The following is a 20370-nucleotide window of genomic DNA, read 5'->3' on the forward strand; positions in this document are numbered from 1 at the left end:
TGCAGCATGAATAAAACTGAAGGTGCTAAGGAATTATGAAAGGAATTTATAATGAATTAATACAAATTAATTTACCTTTAATATGTAAATTTACATTATAACTTTTTCTGCATGTTTAACTGAAAATGTTCATTCTTTGAGCAATTTTGCTCATGGGAGTGTTGTCTGACACACTTTTGCCAACAAAATTCATTGTATTCATTTGTTCAAACCATGACAATAAATAAAGTTATTTACCTAGAAGTTGCAAAAACATTTCACGTTATGCTACTTCTGAAAAGCAAAAAGGAATGGCATATTTTTTAATTATTTTATAATCAAATAAGCTCATTTAAAAAGATGAATAAGGAAATGTTTTATGATAAAGATAGCATATAAAATGTTTTATTTAAACAATAAAACAAACTTTTTTATTTAAAATAAAGTGCAAGTTAATAAAAACACAAGCAAGGCTATAAATTTTTCAACTGATGGTGATGTATTTATTAATGGTATGAAAACTAAATTAACACAAAAAATTTAATTAATAAAAATATAAAATAAATCGATGTACATTATGTCAGTATAATAGTTATGGAATACAAGAAAATATTTTGATTAAAATTATAAAGGTTAATTAAAAACTGGACTTCGAATCTAATATATTTTTTGACAACTCTAAGTTATGTGTCTTATGTCATTAGAAAGTGTTGAAATATTTTGGGAACAAATGACAAACTGAAAATAAAAAAGGTAAACGGTTTAATAAATACACAGAGAAATCTCAGACAAAAGACGCGTAAAAAAATCTATATTTAACTCATACTAATAAAAGCTCATTTAAAAGTTGACTCAAGAATGAATCTTATTCAAAAATCCCTGGAAACAAGTTATGAAAGAAAAAATATATCGTCAGTTTATTTATGAAAGTTATAACAGTGGACAATAGCAAATTGTTAATTAGGACATTATTCATAAAGTAGAGATTAAAAACCCAGAAGTGGTCAAATGGAACCAGTGAGTAACTGGTACGGAGAGGTGAGGTAAAACTTTCCTCGGTGTGGCAACAAAACGCGGACATGTCAGCCAAGTGTTCCCTCGTGCTCGGACGTCATCTGCGTCCCTCCCTCCCTCCCCGTTATCCCCCTCTCTCACTCCTCCCTCGGTTCGCCCGGATCCCAGTCCCTTCTCTCTCCAGCAGGCCCGACCCCGCACATCTGTCCGGCCGTACGCCCACGCACACTCTGCCGACCGCGCGCGAGAGAAGGGGGATGAAATTAGCGGGGACACGACGAGGGACAGAACAGCCTGGACGTCCGTTGGAAGAAAATCCGGCCACTCTCATCGGAGCTCCTCGCGTGTCTCCCAGTATGAGAGCTGGTTTCTAGTTTTTCCCCAATCCGCAGAGAAGAGGGAGGGGGGGAAAGCCAAACAACCGATTTCTATCCTCCATGAAAACATGAAAAGACCAGCTCGGATCTTGAGCCGTTGCACCTTTCTGAGCTCCACCAGCCGGCTGGACGCACACCTTTAGGACCTCTAGGTTCAGAGCCGGATAACCGGAACCCGGACTGCGGAGGAGGAGAGGAAACAAGCTGCACTTCTATCCCGAAAAGACCAAATTTCACTGCACTCAAATAAACAAGACGCCAAAGTGAGTACCGTTTCATTTTCATGTCGGCGAAGCAGTTAGCTGTTCGCTTCAGTGTGCGCTGCGGCAGACGACGTCCTGCATCCTGTTTCTGCTCAGACGTCATTACGCATTCATGTAGGAATCCGTTAATGCGACATAGCAGAAGTTTTGTTTCAGTTATAATAATAATAATTTAAAAAAATATGGCAATTAATGTGTAAATGCGTTTGGAAAGGAGCCGTGAAGTTTCTAAGCGTTGCTGTTCAGTGTAAGGAAATGATGGCGCGTGGCTCAGTGTTTGATCCATGCTAACAAAGTTTGCCAACCAGACCAGATTACCTCAGCTAACACACACAGAGCTGGAATTTAGTAGAATAGCTCGTACTGTTGTTGACTTTTCCATGTGGTAGTTTTCATATCGCATATAATGTGATATGGACTTTGACTGGGACATATTTTCCAGCGCCACAGTTTGTGAACCATCCCTGCAACAAAGTAGCCACCAAAAAGCTGCTGCCTAGACTTATCTAAAAAGCAACAAAGTCCACTTTGGATATAGTTTGTCACTTGTAGCAAAATCTTTCGTTAGTTTTTTTTTCTTTTAGTGCTTTGCATTGAAAGAAAAAAAGATCTTGATTCCCTTTGGAAAAACAAGCTTGCACTCGCAAATGGCTTTGATGACATCATATAAGGCGACTAATCACCAATCAGATCTTTTTTTGTATTTGCATTGCTTTTTTTTAAAGCATTTCCATCCTTCAGTAGGCTTGGCCTGATGTGAGGTTATCACTGTATGAGCTTGACTAATGCTGTTTAATTGTATTTTAAGCCGAATAGCTAACTACAGTTTGCAATACAGACAGATGATGTATTTGTCTTCATTTTATGCATGCAAACACAAAATAAACATATTTTATAAACATACTTTACAGCATATTGCCATGTGCCACTGGTTTAATTGTCAATATATAGTTTACTTGCAACTTTTAGTGTAGATTATTCTGCTATAAAAGTAAAACCTTCCCCATTAACATATAGTCAATACACCAATTATTTTATATGTAGTGTAATTGCACTATGTGGCAAACATTACCATATTTTCACAGTTATTATAATTACATTTGAAGAGTAGAAATAATAGTTAAAGCATCAAAAACAACAATCTCAACAAATAGACAGTTTTGGGTGTTGCTATTGTATAATATAATTTTTTTCAACAGCTATAAACAACATCGATGTTTACAGGATACAACATTTTTACAAAATGCATGTCATCTAATGGAATGGAAGAATTTGAGTTGGAATATAAATAGATATGTTAAAGTTTCAGTTAAAGTTTCTAAAGCAATCGTTGTCTATCTGGTTTAGTTTCTCCATCCACAGCAGCATCAGTCAAGACTTTGGAGTCTAAAGGATTTGCAAATAAAATGTTTGTCCAATAATCAGTGGAAATCTGTAATTGTAGCTTGTCTGTTATGTTCTCCAACAACGCTGGCTGATCTGCTCAATTCTTGTGCCTCGTGTGATATAATTGACCCAAATACACACTAGCAGGAGGTGGATTTTGGTCCTACTGCTAGGAAACATTCCATTTTGTTAAATCCTGCAGTGAACATTCTTACTTTATTACCAGTTGTGTTTTATTTTCTGGGGGTGACAGTCAGTTCTCCCATTTGCCCTTTCATAGCGACGCTAATCTCAGTTCATATCTCACAGTGGAAGCAGGAAGTAACCCAACACTAACTGGTTTGATTAGGACTACTAATCCATCGCTTTTCAGTAGATTCAAGAAGCCCAAATGGAAATCAAAGTCAAAGCAAAAGTTGCAATGAGAAAATTAAGCTGTGACTGAAGAAAATGTGGGTTAAAAGCAACCCGACCCTCAACAATGATTTTTCAATCGGACATTTTTAAACACTAATAAAATAGATTCATAAATACTTTATTAATGCCTACAAGAGGAATTTGTATGTGCAGGTAGCACCTAAAATCCCCAAAACCAGCACAGTCAGCAGGTGTTGTGCTGCCTTGTTGCAGCAGGAATCCAGGCTCTCCTGCACTTCTGTTCTGCAACGCAGACAGAGGTTTTATTACTATTGTGAATGATTCTCTGAGCTCAGAGAATATTTTTAAGCAGCTTCCTCAAATCTTAATGTAAATCTGAATTTATTTTTTACTCAAAACTTGTGTTGCATTTTATCACTCACAAAAAGCCTGGTTATGTTGGATTACATAAATAGGTGATGGACCAACAGATTACCTTCTTGATTTGTAAAGGCATTTTTCTCTGACCCACTTCGAGTCACATATAAATCACATAGCAGTGAGGGACAAGTGCTTTGATGCATGAAGAAGAATAATTTTATTACTCGTTCATTTGTTATATTTCATTGAAGGAAAATCTGAATGGGAATGACAGACCTGGAAAACAGCAGTAGTCTAAAAAAGTCTTAAGTTTCCTTACATGAGCCTCAGCAGTTGGTGAGTCATTCATGCAACCTAATTTGCTTTGTCCTAATATGTAACAATGTGTTTGTAAATGACTCATTCTGACTACAATTCTGCATTGAAGTCAAGACCAGGCAGTCAAGTTAAATCACGTGTCAAACTCAAGGCCCGGAGGCCAAATCTGGCCCATTGCAGCTTTTTATGCGGCCCTTTAGACTCCAATTTACATCAGTTTGTTTGCAAAATCCACACATCAACAGATCCCCATGTGTTTTTCAGATTTTTACTGCAATTTTGTCTTAAAATTGGTCAAAAACTTTGGGTTTAAGTGACTGCAGCCTCAGGCTAACCTGATGCAAAGTTGTAGTCCGCAATTGATACCGCGATTGATAAAAAGTGACTTTTAACACCGTACATTAGCGCAAATGTCATAAAAAATTTGCGCCAAAATATCTGTAATTTTGATTGCAAAAAACCCCCCAAAACACACGAAAACATTACAAAATCCTGGATGGGCTTATCAGGGTGAAAAGACGTTCAATATTATTTAATTTTAAGAAACGCTTATTCAATACTAAACATTAATAACAGGTATTTATTGATATTTTAACAGTTTAGTGGGTTTTATCAATACATTCTGCCCCTTTACGTACATTCAGATTTTTGATATGACCCAAAATTAAAATGAATTTGACAAACTTGAGTTAAATACTTTAACCTGAGATCTAAAAAGCAACTTAAACATTGTTCTGTCTTCCTTTTTGACTGTTTTCAGTGAGTAATCGGTGCTTTAGAGGAACACGGTGGAATTTGGTCTTCGCTGAATGAGTGAAACTAATCACCAAAAGGTGAATGTAATCATTGCCTTGCCTCCACCGAGGTGAACCATTTCCACATACAGTGCCTCCTGAACAGCAGCATGCTGACTGATTGACCTCCAACATCAATAATTCATGAGTCAGTGTCACTAAAACCTGACTTTTTCATGATGTTTACCCATAACACAGCAGAAAGGATAACAGTCATGAAACAACTCGATAAACTGTCTGCTTTGGGATGATGAAACACAGACTCCTACTTACATACTGAGATTATCTGTTGAATGTATTTTTTGTAAGAGAAATAATCTCCATGTTTGTTGAGTTACTTTCCCAAAGAATTCCTAAAATGTTGGGGATGTGTGTTGATCATTTATCCTTGCTGGAAAATGCTTAAAGCATGACCTGAGTTAGGGCTAACAAACCATGTGCAGCAGAGAGCACGCCCGGCTCCCCTCTCCTCTTCTTCCTCCGCCTATTACACAAATGCATTTTGCTGCATAGAAATACTAAATATTCACATTTTGAAAGCTTTGAAATGACAGTTTGTGCCCTGATTCTGCAATTGTTAAGCTAAAATCTCAATTTCAAACTGCACTGATACTAATTACTGTATCACTACATGCTTTAAAAACAAAGCTATAAAAATGATCCTAATATTTATAGACATTGCAAGTTAATGATCTGTGCTCTTATTTATGGTTCCCATTTATGAAGCAACTAATAAGGTTCTATGCAGCTTTTATTTATTTTATTTTTTTTACATCTATTTTCATTAAGTTCAGTTTATTGCAGTAGCATCTGTTTGCACCTGAACATGTCTAATCAGACTGTATTCCTCCTGTTCAATCTAATTTCTTGAAAAGAATTTGTATTTTTCACTAAACACTCTCATTGTGTACACTGTGTACGTGTAGTGGCTTTTTAACTCAGCTTTAAACACAGCCGAGGCAGGGTTCAGTTTAATGCCGGTGAAAACCTGACAGGAAATCAAAACAGCTTCATGTCAACCTGAGTGTGAGCAACATGTTGAGAGTAGATCATTAAGGATTTAATATCACCCATATAGTAGAGAAACTGTTCTCTCCAGTGCACAAATGGAGAGACAAATGCACAAATGCATCAGTTTGTTAAATAGCTTTTGTGTTACAAACTTATCTGAGTGGTTCTGGTCGGTTAGGCTGAGCGGTCTGAGACTGAGTGGACTTTGAGTCTTCAATATTTCAACATCTTTATTAAACATCAGTTAGCTCTCGCTGGCAACTTATTAAAATCTAATTAGAAATGCAGAGTGTAATGGTCTATTATACAGCATGTTGATACTAATACAGCTGTTAATTTACTTAGGGGATTTGAGATATAAAGCTCTGGGTTGGTTTTACTTAGAAAGTATTAGAATGCTTAGTTTCTCTGCAAGAGCAGGCATAATATTCGTCTTTTTAAAATATAGTTTCAAGAACAAAAACAGAAAATGCATTGTAATTTATAGATGTATTCTGACATGTTACCTCAGTGAAACGGCAGTGCACTAAATATTTAAAGTTTTGACATTCCTATGACCCAATAAAGATCCATATGTGAAGGATTGAACCAGCACAAAAAGAGGAAAATTAAAATTAATCAAATTTCTTGAATACATATATCTTTGGGATATTTTCTGACAGCAAAAAGCTCAAAGTGATCAGAGGTGTTACCTCAACAACAGCTTTTATAAAGCAACTATCCTGACCAAATCACACTCTCAAATCTGCTCAGCTCTTCTCTCTGCAGCTGCAGCTTCCCACTGCTTGAAGGAACCAACGTCCCTGTCCTCACATTGTCCTTCAACAAATAGTTATTTATCAAGAAACATTGGAATAACATATTTGCTTAAAATGTCAAAATTAAAACGTGAACCTGACTACAAAGTACCATTTCATTCACATTTATATGTTATTACTGTGTTTTAGAACAACTTAGAAACACAGTATTTTTTTTTTTTGTCTGCATATTGTCAATACATTACTGGAAACTGAGATACATTAAGGTACTTCTGGCTGTACATTTTTGTTCTTCCATTACAGGCATTAACAATGATGTGTTGTGGTGGCCTGATAAGCCATTTCACAACACATATTGGTATATTAAGTCACATGTGGTTATGTAATAGAAATTAGTGAGAACTGATCATGCTTCTTGAAGGAGTGTCCTGTTTCTCTGTAGAGTATTTGAACCACTTCCTGAATCCAGTACCAAGGGATAGGAGGGGCAGGAGAAGGGCTAATGGTGGGCATAAACCCAGGAAATGGCATTCAGTTGAATGACACTGGACATCTCTGCTGTAATCTGTTTAGTTATTGGCAATTTATAGGTTTATGTTTTTGTTGTGCTCTCTTGAAGCTTTCCTTGCATCAGTCTCCCAGCTGCTGTGTTGTTCTGTTCTTGGACTGATAACCTCATTGGTGTTAAGTCTCTCTCATGAATCTGTCTGCTGTCTATTCCTCTAATGGTTGCCGAATGTTGTGCTTTGAATGATTCATCCTCCAAAGTGAGCCTGCTGAATGTGGTTGGATGCGAGGTGTTCAACACAGATGGTATGGTAGTAGTGAGTCACAGTCAGAGCACATTGTTAGTCTTATGACTTATGGTTCCCCTGACCTGCTCAGCTTCCTGCCTTCCAGTACTTATTTGACTGTAAAGCACCAGATGATTTTATGAACCAGTGGGAGTGAATGGGGACAGAGTGGAGTGATTCCTCTGTTTGGTGCCAGCGTGTTTACGTTCTCTAAATATTCCTGGACTTTGTGCCACGTTCCCCTCGGATCTGTTTAGGTTTCTCCTAACTTTTGTTTGATGCTTTTTATCAGAATAAGCATTATAGGCGTATAAACCCCAGGATTCGGGAATATCTGGAATGGCATTCAGCCAGCTGCATGTGAAATCACTGTTTACAGTGACTGAACTCTTGCAATGTATAGTGTGGAAGAGAAAGTCTGTCTGACAGAGAGAGGGGGAGAGGGAAAACCGCTTTGCTCCTTCCTCGGTCGGAGGCATTCTTTAGTTTTATTGGACCTTTGAAATGGTCAGAGTCTGGTCATGTGATCTGTTTGACCAATGGCAGAAGGATTTTGGGAAGCTGTGGGGGGAGAACTGGTTAAACATGCTGAATTCACTGGATGACCTAAACAAGCAACCCTAAAAATATTCTCCTGGCGTCTGCAAAATGCTAAAATGTTGCGTTACTTCCGGGTGGTGTGACTTTTTAAACATTTTTCTTGGCTTCATTGTATATTTGCCTTTATTTTTTGCTCACTTTGTGGTGTGTTTGTCCAGCTTGTTGCATTTAATTGTATCCAACACACTTTGTAGGACTTTGTAGTCTTTTGTCTCTAACATTTCCGCACATCAAACACCCTTTGGACCGCTGATTTTTACTCGTCTTATTTAGGTTTGACTGCGAGGAACTTTTTCCTGAGGCTATATTTGCACATAAATGCATTATGCATGATCACCAAAAGGCAGATGTTGAATCTCTGAAGTGGAAGAACTGACAAAATTATAGGTAAAAATATGCCCATTCTTGACCAGCTGTGTTGAAGGGAAACAAAAAGAAAAAAAAACAAGGTAACCCAGCGTTTTTGCAACAGGATAGAGGGATTGTGAGGACTGACATGACTCTGTGGAAAATAATACACTCACTCACCTTCTACAGCAGTAGCCGAATCAGATAAATCAGCTTTATTATTATTACATGTGGTTAAAATGCAAAAACATTCAGATATGTTGATATTGCATTCATGTGTTTTGTGTCTTTTATGTCTTTACATAGTCAAAGTTTCTTTCCTGTTATCCATTAATGCATTTCCTTATTTTAAATGTCAAACTGAAGGCCTGGGGGCCAAATCGGGCCCGCTATAGTTTTTATATGGCCCTCTAGAGTCCAGAGAGACGCATAAGTAGAATCACGACGATAACAGTTGTGTGCTCAAATATTATTCCATCAATTATATCAAAGCAGTTTTATATATTTTGCATAATTTTGAGGTTATTGCAAAAAAAAGGGTTGAAAATATTGAAGTTATGTGGCTGCTAACTTTCTCACTACTGCTACACTGCCGCCTCAGCCTTACTTGATATCAAGTTGTAGTCTGTGTTTAAAGAGATTAACAAAAAGTCACATTTACAACTTACAATTTCTTCTAAGTTACTAAATTAGATCCAGAAAATCAGCCATTTTCACTGCAACAAATAAAAACAATATTGAAATCCTAGAGGGTCCGATGATTGTGAAAACATTACTTCATTTTAAGAGGTACTTATCGAAGGCAGAGAGCTCTTTATTAATATTTTAACAGTTTGTTGATGGGTTTTATCAACACATTCTGGCACAACCGGCCCTTTGAGAGCATTTGTGATCTTGACTTGGCCCCTAAAAGAAAACTAGTTTGACACTCCTGTCCTATCAATAACATTATGTGTGTTATTGGGCGTTTTACGAAAATAAGAGCAGTAGAAATGTTTCTGCCTCTCTGAGCCAAAGGGGAATCCTCCTTGATTACTGCCAGCAGCAGCAGCAGGGTGGGGATGGGAGTGGAAGCCAGGCGGTTACACGGCTTTGGCATTTGCAGCTGCAGGAGTGGAAGTTGCTGTAGCTCTGTAAGGGGACTCCGCTGATAGCATGCGTAACGGTGCCCCCACTCGCTCTGCTCTTGTAGATGAGTTATGACTCACATCCCACAGACGTATCGTCTCCCTTTGCAGCCAGCCTTTTACTCTCTGCCACTCCCTGAACATAGAAGCAGAAGTATTCATCATAACGTCAGAGAAAGAAGCAGCAATCACAGATGACTCCATTTCCGAGTTCATCGTGGAGGTGTGAAGGAAAAACATTTGCTCATCCCTGAGGTGGATCTTCATAGGTTTCTGCGAGTCGCCTGTGCTCCGTTATATGCTCCCAGTGAGCATCAAATAAAACCAAAATTAATCCACTGTATATTTCACCATTTGTCTCTGAATGAAGATTTTACTTGTCATTTACTGCATGTCTCTAAGCTTAATTGATTTATATTTGCAGGCTGATAAAGCCATAAGGGTGGAGCAGAGTCCTGGTGCTTCAGGATGCTGGTGGAGCTGAGCGAGTGGTTCTGGCAGGAGCGGCTGTGGTTTCCGGAGGGTCTGGGCTGGGCTGATCTGGAGGATCGAGATGGACGTATTTACGCGAAGGGCCATGATTTATGGGTGGCACTTCCCATTGCGTTGGTATTCCTCATTATCCGGCAAATCTTTGAAAGGTCGGTCCATTTTTCACTCTGTCCTGTGGCTTACCTGTGACCCTCAGCTGTTTTTAATTGAAACGTTTATTTTGTCTGAGTTCACACATTTATCCCTGTCTTCCTCTTTTGTTGTTCTTTTACCATCTACCTTCTCCTGGCTTTGTCCTTGACTTTCTTAGTTGGCTATCTCTTTTTCTATCTACAACTTAAAACAGTGTTTATATCCCATGCAGTCATATATTTCACTTGCTTATGTTTGTCAAGTCACTATTAATTATTATTTTCTTCATTATATTTATCTGTTGTTACCTTCCCTGTCACCTTCTCTAACGTTGGGAAATGTGATAAGAAAAACATAAAATAAGACGGTTATAACATTTGCATAAACCTACAGTGACAAAAAAGCCGCTGCTCACAGTTGCTCATAAATGTGCAATGTTTTTCATTTAATTATAAAACATGCTTTTTTTTGTCAGACATCCCCTCGTGCCCAACTACTAGATTATTTTTTCCACCTCCATTTGCACAGATCCCAATTTTTCAGAAATAACATGAATTAAAACCTGTTTAGAATAAAAATGCAGACAATCAAAAACAGCATTTATTTGTATGAACTAGTTCTTCTTTTTATGAAGAAAATTCCTGGAGAACTAGACTCCAGGAATTTTCAGATTCCTGGAGTCTGAAAATTATGATCTTATTGTTTAAAAGTTGGCTCCAGTCAGCCTTTTGTTGATCCTGCATAACCTTCTTGTGATTTCAGGTTCTATATATAACTTTTCTATTTATATGTTAAAAATTAGCTGTTTCAAGAAGTATGTACATATTAGCGGGAAAAACACATCGTCATTGACTTCTGAGGAGATTTAACATAGAAATAAAAACATGTGTCTCAAAGGAAACAGTTTTCTTTTTTAATTCTTCTTTGGAAAAGCTACTCTATATATTTTTAACTTTTGATTTTTGATCTTTAGGCTTCTCTAACTTGAGCATTTTATTGCAGAAATGTTTGTCCAGTTGCTTAGAAAAGGGTAAAAAAAAATCCTCATTGTTAGATAAAGCATTAACTTTTATCTGTGAGGTGTGGAAGATAATCTTTTCTACTTCCATCTTTTGTTATGTTGCCAGATATTTATTGAATGTAATTAATTAGCTTCCAGATATACTGTGTAAACATCCTGAACCTCCAGTACACATCCTGTATTATACTTTCATTTATCATCTGTGGGTTACATTTTAGTTTGATTTCCATTCATTTGACCTATTTCTTCTAAAGACGTGCTTCTTTTTTAATCCCTGGTTTATTCCCAGGACAGTGGCGACACCTCTGGCCTTTCTACTCGGTGTGAAAGAGACAGTTCGGCTCAAAGCGCCTCACATTCCCTCCCTCGAGTCCTACTACTGTAGAGTGACCAAAAACCCAACACAGGTAACTCTCATGACGCTGAGAGCGCTGTTGGATGTGAAGTACCGGAAAAAGCCAAAAATCAAACCTCTTCTTGTTGGTTCAGTCTTCAGTAGCGAGCCTTTGCAAACAGACGGGCTATTCAGAAAGACAAGTGCAGCGATGGTTCAGACGGCGGAGGAACCAGGACCGACCGAGTTTGCTCAAGAAGTTCCGAGAAGCCAGGTAAAAACACAAACATGCGGGGGGCGTGCTGTGGTGGCGTAGAAAGTTAGCACAACCCCACGTATGGAGGCCTTAGTCCTCGACATTTTTCACATCTGACGTGACATGTCTCTTATGCGATTCAGGTGCGTAACCTGGTTGCAGAGGTGTGTTCAACCTCAAACCAACACTATATTGAAGCAACTTTTGATTCGTATCCAGCATTCAACATACTAAAATTCACAAGTTGAGGAAGTAAAGCTCTTATTTGTATTTGCAGGAACAAATTTGTACAAAGGTATCTGTCGACATAAAAGTTCACTTTTTCTTTTTATTTAATGATGCCACATTTTTATGTCATGATGTGATTGACTGATAACCTCCTGGCAAAGAAAACTGAATCCTGTTTTCAAATGACAAAGTGCGAAAACAAATAATTTGTTTCAGGACGCTAGGTTCTTGAGCTTTTTATTTGTTAAATATTCTAATTGCTCTTAGTATTTGTAATATTAAAGGTGGAGGATAGTCAGAGGTCATTGATGAGAGTTTTTATGACCTTAATAACAGTAGGTTAACTTTGGAGCCCAGCTGTGTGACACGAAGCAGGTTAAAACAACCATTGACTTTAAGCTGACGTACTGCATGTACAGACCGAGTCCCCTATTTTTAACTCAGAACCGTGCCAGTCTGCCTTTCTGGCCCGGTTCTCCACAAGCATTTCCAGCTGTAAACTTATCTACTACACGGCCTCAGCTGTGTCAGGGACTCTGTCATCGCTTTAGCTGTATTTGTGTTTGCATGTGAGTTATACTGTATTCAAGCTGCGGACGATTCGTCTGGTTTTGTGCAGGCGGGTGCACGTGACTGGATGTTTGTCCCTGCCTGGTTATGGTGTGTCTTTCACTGTGTTACTTGCAACATAAGGACATTATTTCTTTTCAATCAACCCATTGTGTGCGTGCGGACAACAGGGTTTCTGTCTTTCCTGCTTCCCCTCCGCTGATGTGTCCCCTCGCTCTCTCACTGTCCTTTTCTCGCTGTGCTTCGGCTGCTCTCTTGCTGCTCCAGCTTTCTGTCTGAAGCCTTTTCACCACACCTGTGTGATTCAGCGAAGGGAGCTGTGACCTCGCTCCATCTCTGAAGCAGGATATTGACAGCTCCCTCTTTTGTCTGGTGTTTCTGCTGTTTGATCAACATTTGTCCAGCTTTGTTTGTTTGCGTGTCATTGTTGAACATTAATTATTTATTTCATCATATTTTTTCCCATGTGTGGAAACAAAGAATGAAATCACACAGACCTGTTTAGTCTGTTTTAATCAAACTCCAGTTCATTTGTCTACTTAGTCTGATATGTTTGGGGAAGGGGTGAATGCACAATCAAACTCTGATGCAAACAGGTTTTGGCTCGAAGAAAATGAACTCTGGTGAGGTTTTGAAAGCATATGTTCCTGGAGTCCACTTCAAAAGCAGTACTCAAACTATAGCGCAGGGCATTCTGGGTAAATACAGTCTAAAACAAATGCCAGCTTGCTCCAGTAGGAGAAATGACTTGTGTTTTTTGGGGGTCTTTTTACTAAAACAAAAGTTAAATCCTACACAATAAATCCTACACAATCTGATACCACTTTATTTTAGTTTTACATTTTTGCAAAGAATGTTGCTCTCATGTCTTCTTTGACATGAGAAGCAAAATTTTTTGTGTTGTTCTCTTCAGTGGTTCTTTGTGCAGCCCCCCCACAGGCGAGCAGGTGAACAGGTTTTCCAAACGGTTTGGTTTGGGAAAACAAATCGCACCAGATGAGAATGTGACAAAAGTTGCAGTTTTGGTGTGATGAGTTACTAAACATTTTCTCCCTGACTGACTGAAGAGAAAGTGTGTATGTGTTTGTTCTCTTGCAGTTGGAGATTTACCTTTTACCTTCTTGCTTTCATTGCTGGCCTGGCCTCCCTCATCGATGTGAGTACTGCCTCTTCTCTTCATATAAACCCACACACAGTCTCCTCCATCATATGCTCCCGTTGCTGCAACTTGTATATTTCTGTAGCTGCCTGCTCTTTTTGCTCTGATAACTTTGCCTCTCTGTAGAGACGAAGCCCTGACTCATCCCGGTGCTGAGTCAGTGGATATAAATACACCTGCGGATTTCTGCTGTCTCATTACCCCGTCCCGTTTCTCCTTCCAGAAACCTTGGTTGTACGACACGAAGGAGATGTGGCAAGGCTTTCCTGTGCTGGTACGTCTCTGGGAGGGATGAGAATAACAAAGGCATCAGATTACTGTCTCAAACTATCCAGCATAAATGCAAAATAGGAATTAAATGGTTGTGTAGTGATGAATTATTGTCATAAACTGGGAATAAAGGTAAAATATTGAGATTATGTTGCTCCTTATAGATTTCTTCTGTAGTTTTTGTTGTTTTTTTGTGACACTTATATATTTTTGATCATTAAACAAATGTCAATGTCACACCAAAATAGCCTGAAAAAAATCACAGAAGGTATTTTCAATTGATGATTTGATTTATTAAGGGAATAAAACAATCGAAACAAACCTGTAACCATGTTAAACGGTAAATGCGTCTTTAATCTAATAACTTTCCAGGAGCTGCTTGCAATAACGAGGAAAAGTTTATTAGATCATTCTGAAGATATTTTGTCCTACTTTCATGTATTTTCATTCACTATTTAAGCATTTAAAAACACAGATGGCTGGAGAACACATTTTTTGATTCATCATTGGGATAATTATTATTACATTTAAATTCAGATGAAATTTCTGCCTCTGTTAAAGGACCTGAAAGCACATTTTTTTCCTTAATCTATTGAAATCCTTAGAAAAAATATACATTTGAATTATGAAGTAGTTATCTGTCAGGAAAAAAATGGCTAATGCCTCCTTATTAGCAACATCTAATTCCTACAGTCTGAATTTATATTAGCCCATAGATCTCAGGTATTAAAGACTTCTCTCTTGTTCAGACTCTGCTGCCATCTCAGTATTGGTACTACATGATCGAGTTGGGGTTCTACGGCTCTCTGCTGTTCAGCGTGGCTTCTGACGTCAAACGTAAAGTAAGTGAATTTATTTCAGCAGCAGTTTTCTCTTCTGAGAACAAATGAAATACGTTGCAAGAAACTGTCTACTTGCACAGGATTTCCCAAACATTTCAGCACTGGATCCATAATGTAAGAGTGGCACAAACATGCAACCTGAACTATTTTTCAAATAAACAAGATTTCAATTTGAAATCTGGAGATGATCTCAAGATCCTGCTTTTGGTGATTTGCAACCCTCTGTGGAGTCCCACAAACATTTAAAGTTAGAATTAATGTCCTATGTTCTTGTAGCATAACTTGTAATATTTGTTTTCTTTTTGTGTGCCGCTATTACATTATGTTCAGAGAAAACCTCAGTAACCTTTGAATGATCTGAGCTGTGACACATCTGTGGACTGTGGGTGGACATTAGACTGTTGTTACACGTGTGTTTTTCTGTGTTTTTACTGGACTATGCTCTGCCTGCTCAGCTGGGCAGAGCAGAGAAAAAAGTGTTGCAAAAGAGGCACAGCGTGTTCCTGTAACCCCACAAGTCTAACCGGGGCTCTGAAACCTGCGGCTCTGACATTACAGTGGCTAATTAAACCCTCCATAGAGACTTTTAATAAATCTGGTTAAAAACAACAAAGAACCAATTCATGTTGTTAAATGTAGATATAATACAAATTCAGGTTTTAGCAGTGTTTTTTGTTGTTTTTTGTTTTGTTTTTGCATGGAATAATTTCATCGGATTTACACAACAGACCGACAGCAATAGCACCAGCAATATATATTTAGATCTATTATTATTCACTTTAGGTTGGAAACTGTGTGCTTTTTTTGTTTACATCATTTTTCACAACTATTAATATCCCATAGCATTAAGATTTTTGCTGAACTTTAATACTTTTATTTATTTTAGATTAAAAAATAGATATAAAATGGTGGATTAAAAATGGCTGCAAATGTAATCTATTAGATTAAATAGATTCATCTAATTTATTATTATTTTGATGTATTTATTGTATTTCAATTAATGAGCTTATTAATTAAAATATAAAGTTATTTTATTTTACTAAAACAATCATTTTTAGTAATATTACTCTTTCAATAAAATGAATCGTTTGTCCTTTTTCATAAGGTAATGTAAAATTTGCGACTCTGAGAGAGTTTTAGTCAATAGTGCTTTGTATTGTAAAGGCTGCAGATCCCTGGTCTAGTCTGAGATAATCTTAAACAGGATTTAGCTCTAAACCCAACAACGTTTTAAAATGTTTCCTCCTCTCATGGCCTGAGCAAATCATTTTCCTGCTTTCCCGTTAGGACTTTAAAGAGCAGATAGTTCATCATGTAGCGACCATCCTCCTCATCAGCTTCTCCTGGTGTGTGAACTACATCCGTGCTGGAACTCTAATCATGCTGGTTCACGACTCCTCCGATTACTTCCTCGAGGTAAATGTCCCTCACTGGATCATTTTGAATGTCAAACAACATTTTACCTCCAGTGTTTCATCACTACTCCATGGCTTCATTTTCAATATATGACAAAGCTCTGCACTGACTGGAAACACATAGATTGATTTGATCATTTTCTTGAATTTTAACAATGAAAATAAAAAAAAATTACCTGTTTGCTTTAAAGCATCATTTCATAGTGATGGATACTAGAATCTAGAAGTTTATGAGATTTTCTTTTTCAAGATTGAGGATAGTCCGTAATATCAGATTAGAAGTGAACCACAGCATCGTGTTGTTACTTTGTGAACAAAGAAGTAGTAAAACATGACTTTAGTAAATGTTTTCTACCTAACTGCCCATAATGTTGTACAAACACAAAGCTTGTAAACAAAACTCTTGGTATTGATGATGCATTTTTTGACAAACTGAACACTAAAATCATATGCGCTAATTTTATTTATGTGCCACTTCCACACAGAAGATTATTTGATGCAAAGAAGCCGATACTGCCACCTGGTGTTTGAAAACGTGCATTTAAGTTTGTTTTTTTTTTGCTTTTAAAGAGATTAGCAATAATCATTCGGCTCATATGTATCCATTTGTTTGTAAATCTTTCTTTTTCCTTTGACAGTCTGCTAAGATGTTCAACTATGCTGGGTGGAGAAATGCCTGTAACTACATCTTCATCGTTTTTGCTGCAGTCTTTATCGTCACGCGCCTCATTTTTTTCCCCTTCTGGTACAAACACACACACACACATTTTTTATCTTTAGTATATGTACAAAGAATGTCTTTTAGATTGATGTAGACTTTGGCTATATCTAAAAACAGTATTTAATAAATAAAATTGAGACAACATTAAGACTGAAAAGTAAAAGACTAAAAGATTAAAACTGTTCTCACACATTTTAATGAGCTGAATGTTTTTTTCCTCTGTGCCTCATTGCCTCCTCCCTGATCCTCTGTGTGATTCAGGATCATTTACTGGACCTGGGTTTACCCAGTGACCGTCTACCCGCCTTTCTTCGGCTACTACTTTTTCAACGGGCTGCTTATGATTCTGCAGTGTCTCCATATATTCTGGGCCGTTCTCATCATCCGCATAGCAATCCGCTTCCTCACCAACAACGTAAGGAAAACATATATAGAGATACGCAGCTTTTATTTTGTAAAAATATTCTGATTTACTGTACTTCCTGTTCTGCTGGGAGAAAAAGAAAGATGTCATTATTGTGAAATAATTTTTAAAATTTGGAGTGCACACTATCAGCGTGAGAAACGTTTTCAGAAAACCGCTTCTTGCTTTACTGTGCTCTATGTGAAGCTGCCGTATGATTGGAATATGCAGAAATCACTTATTCAACTTCTCTGTTTTGCCTTTCAGTTCTGTTCAAATGCTGCTTTCAAGGCTGATGCACTTCTAAGATGGAGGTGGTCAGATTAGGATCACAAGATAGAGCCACCATAGAGGAAGAGGCTGAACACAGAGTGTTGCTGTCACTTCTCACTTATTGCAGCACTGAGTAAAAGTGCACAGTGACATAGCAGAAGGCCTGTCACTGTTAAAGGAGCAGCCTTTTGCACTTGGATGCAGTAGACAAACCCAGATGGATAACCAGCTCTGGTTCATTGCAAAGCGGGGTTTCCTATTAACCTGTGATGTTCCATATTTCATGCTATATAGCTCTCTGCAAAAGTCTTAATCCACCACAATTTCTTTATACTTTTTAAGGAGCTGTTTTATTTGTAAGTTGTCTTGATCAATTGTTCTTCAAGCTTTCTGACGGTCTTTAAAAGTTTATTTTAGACAAATTTGTCTTGTCCTCTTGAATTTATTGCGGAATTTGTTCCTAATAAAAAAGGAATGTGGACAAGTAAATTAAAATATAAGAAATGTAAGACTAAAAACACATCTAGAGCTGATAAATAGTATCTGAAAGTCATATTTAATGTCTTTTCAGGATGGAAAGACAGCTGATATGTATCATGCATCAGCTGTTCATTTACTGCATGTCAAGAATCAGTTTTACAATAAATGCCATCTCAATGCACTTTACAATGCAAACAAATGCAGTTTATGTCCAAGTATGCAGAGAGAAACAATAAAATCAGATCCTGTGGCATATTTAGTATTGTTAAAGCCTAAAGATATTCTAAATACCACAAAATGTTTACTCTGTTTACCATCTACTGTTTGAAACTGACTAAGAAGCCTGCAAAACTGCAAGGACATGTCAATAAACATCCTAACTGACTGGGTTTTAATGTCAAGATTTTACTGATGTAATTTGCAAATATATCCTTTAAATACATACAAACATTAAAGCGACTGAACTGTTTTCTTTTTTGAGACTAAGTTCAGCTTTCAGACTGTCCTAAACAGTCCCTCATGTCTGTGTTTTTCTTATTCCCAGGAAAAAGTGGACGATGACCGAAGCGACAAAGATGAAACGGACGAATCAGAGGAAGAGGAGGAAGAGGCAGGGAATAAAAAGCATGCACAGAAAAACGGGCCCAGGCAGAATGGCCACACAATCCACAACAACAACCACAGCAAGACAGAGTGAAACGTGTGAGAGCGGGAAAGAAAGGACTCGTATGAAAAAAGGATGACAAACAAGACGAGGTGGCATTCCCTAAAACTAGGAGATTCAACACTGTTACTTTAACACAGACATCCACATTCGCAGTCAAACTTTTAGTGAACACAAGTATCAAGATTGACACTACACTAAGTGGCACTGCTTTTGCTTTGTCACCAAAGGAAAAAGGAAATCACGTATCATCATCTTTGTTAGATGTTTGTCCAACAAGCCTGTCAGTGAGACAGGAGAGAACATGAAGAGGTTCCACGTGTGGAGGAGAAACAGGAAGGTGCTGCTGCTGCTTCCACTTTAGCTTTCATGTTTTAATGGTGTGCCTTAGAGCCAGCTGGTAGCTGCCAAAAAGCCATTTTATGGCTTTCTGCTTTAAAACTGCTGCTTTATTACATATGTCTTTTTGTGTGTGTGTGTGTGCTTTGTTTTGCGATCACAAAGAGATCAAAACGAAGTGAGAACTACTATTAGGAAAGTGAGCTACTGGGGCATTTCTTTGTCTATGCAACAACATTTCTGTTAGGTATTATGATGTCTTTGCACAAAGATATGAAGGAATATTTTACAGTCAGTGCAGCCTTGTAATATTTATGAAGTTCTTCGGTTTCTGTTCCGTCAAAGCTCAGTTTGTACAGTTAAGTGACTTAAGAAAACTTAAAACAATAGACCGAAATGAGTGCTTAGTTCAGCTCATGATTGAGCAATCACAGCTGATGTTTGAGGTCACATTCATCAACCTGCAGGAAATGAAAAGTGTTTATCTAAATCAATGATTATGATTCTGTTTGAAAAGGTTTACAATTATGTTTTTCAATGTTTTTAGAAAGAAATTTGTTTTTGTTTTTTTAGAAGAGTTCTAGAAATAAGTGTCTCGTTTGTGTCGTCACGCATTCATATATTTGTACGTCAAGTGCCTTATTTGTAATGAACGAGGAATTCTCCTGTCTTCATGTTCTCTCCTTCGTATCTAAGCCCCAAACACATCCTCCCACTGCTGCATCCACCACTTCCCTTCATCAAACACAACTCTCAGTCCACTATTACTAACCACGACCAACCAGCAAACATGATGCGGAAAACATATCTGTGGCCTGATTACAGTGTTATATTTTTTATTTTGTACTTTTCTTTTGTTTAATGACGCCTAAATATTGTTAATAATGATTAAAAAAAAATCACAAAGAAAACGTTCTGGAGTCATCTGTGTCTAAATTGTGTCTTTAAAGAATCTACACACAACACACTGACACAAAATCGTAATAACATTTAAAGGAACATTTTAGCAACATTACACTTTAATTTACTTTTGGCAATCCAGTGATTTAAAATTGAGTGGAGATGTTCAGTGCTAGCTGCATTTCTTGGCAAGTCCCAAACAATATCCCAGTGCCTTTGGAAGAGAATTGGACCCAGAGCATCACAGATCCTCCACCATACCTTACAGTGGGCTTGAGGTGCTTTTTAACATATTCATTCTTTGTATCACACCAGACCATCTTAAAGTAGTTGTTGCAGAAAGGTTCAATCTTGAAGCCACTTT

The 20370-nt window shown here is 37.6% G+C and overlaps 1 protein-coding gene and 1 long non-coding RNA gene across 2 annotated transcripts; one reads left to right on the forward strand and one right to left on the reverse strand.

Moving 5' to 3' along the window:
- Positions 1 to 724: 724 nt before the first annotated feature.
- On the reverse strand, positions 725 to 1923 carry LOC129371333 (uncharacterized). The gene is made up of 2 exons (XR_008607141.1): positions 1642 to 1923; positions 725 to 1550 (listed from the first exon to the last, which is right to left on the reverse strand). It is a non-coding gene; the product is annotated as an uncharacterized LOC129371333 (long non-coding RNA).
- On the forward strand, positions 1520 to 20017 carry LOC129371332 (ceramide synthase 2-like). Its single transcript, XM_055047892.1, has 11 exons — positions 1520 to 1633; positions 9932 to 10148; positions 11442 to 11559; positions 11642 to 11760; positions 13639 to 13696; positions 13923 to 13973; positions 14719 to 14811; positions 16099 to 16227; positions 16865 to 16971; positions 17209 to 17362; positions 18648 to 20017. Exons 2-11 carry the CDS (start codon positions 9976 to 9978, stop codon positions 18798 to 18800), a joined length of 1155 nt encoding a protein of 384 aa, XP_054903867.1. The 5' UTR covers positions 1520 to 1633; positions 9932 to 9975; the 3' UTR covers positions 18801 to 20017.
- The last annotated feature ends 353 nt before the right edge of the window (positions 20018 to 20370 follow it).

The sequence above is a fragment of the Poeciliopsis prolifica genome, unplaced genomic scaffold (assembly GCF_027474105.1).
Source record: "Poeciliopsis prolifica strain line A6 unplaced genomic scaffold, Auburn_PproV2 SCAFFOLD026, whole genome shotgun sequence".
NCBI classification, from domain to species: domain Eukaryota; kingdom Metazoa; phylum Chordata; class Actinopteri; order Cyprinodontiformes; family Poeciliidae; genus Poeciliopsis; species Poeciliopsis prolifica.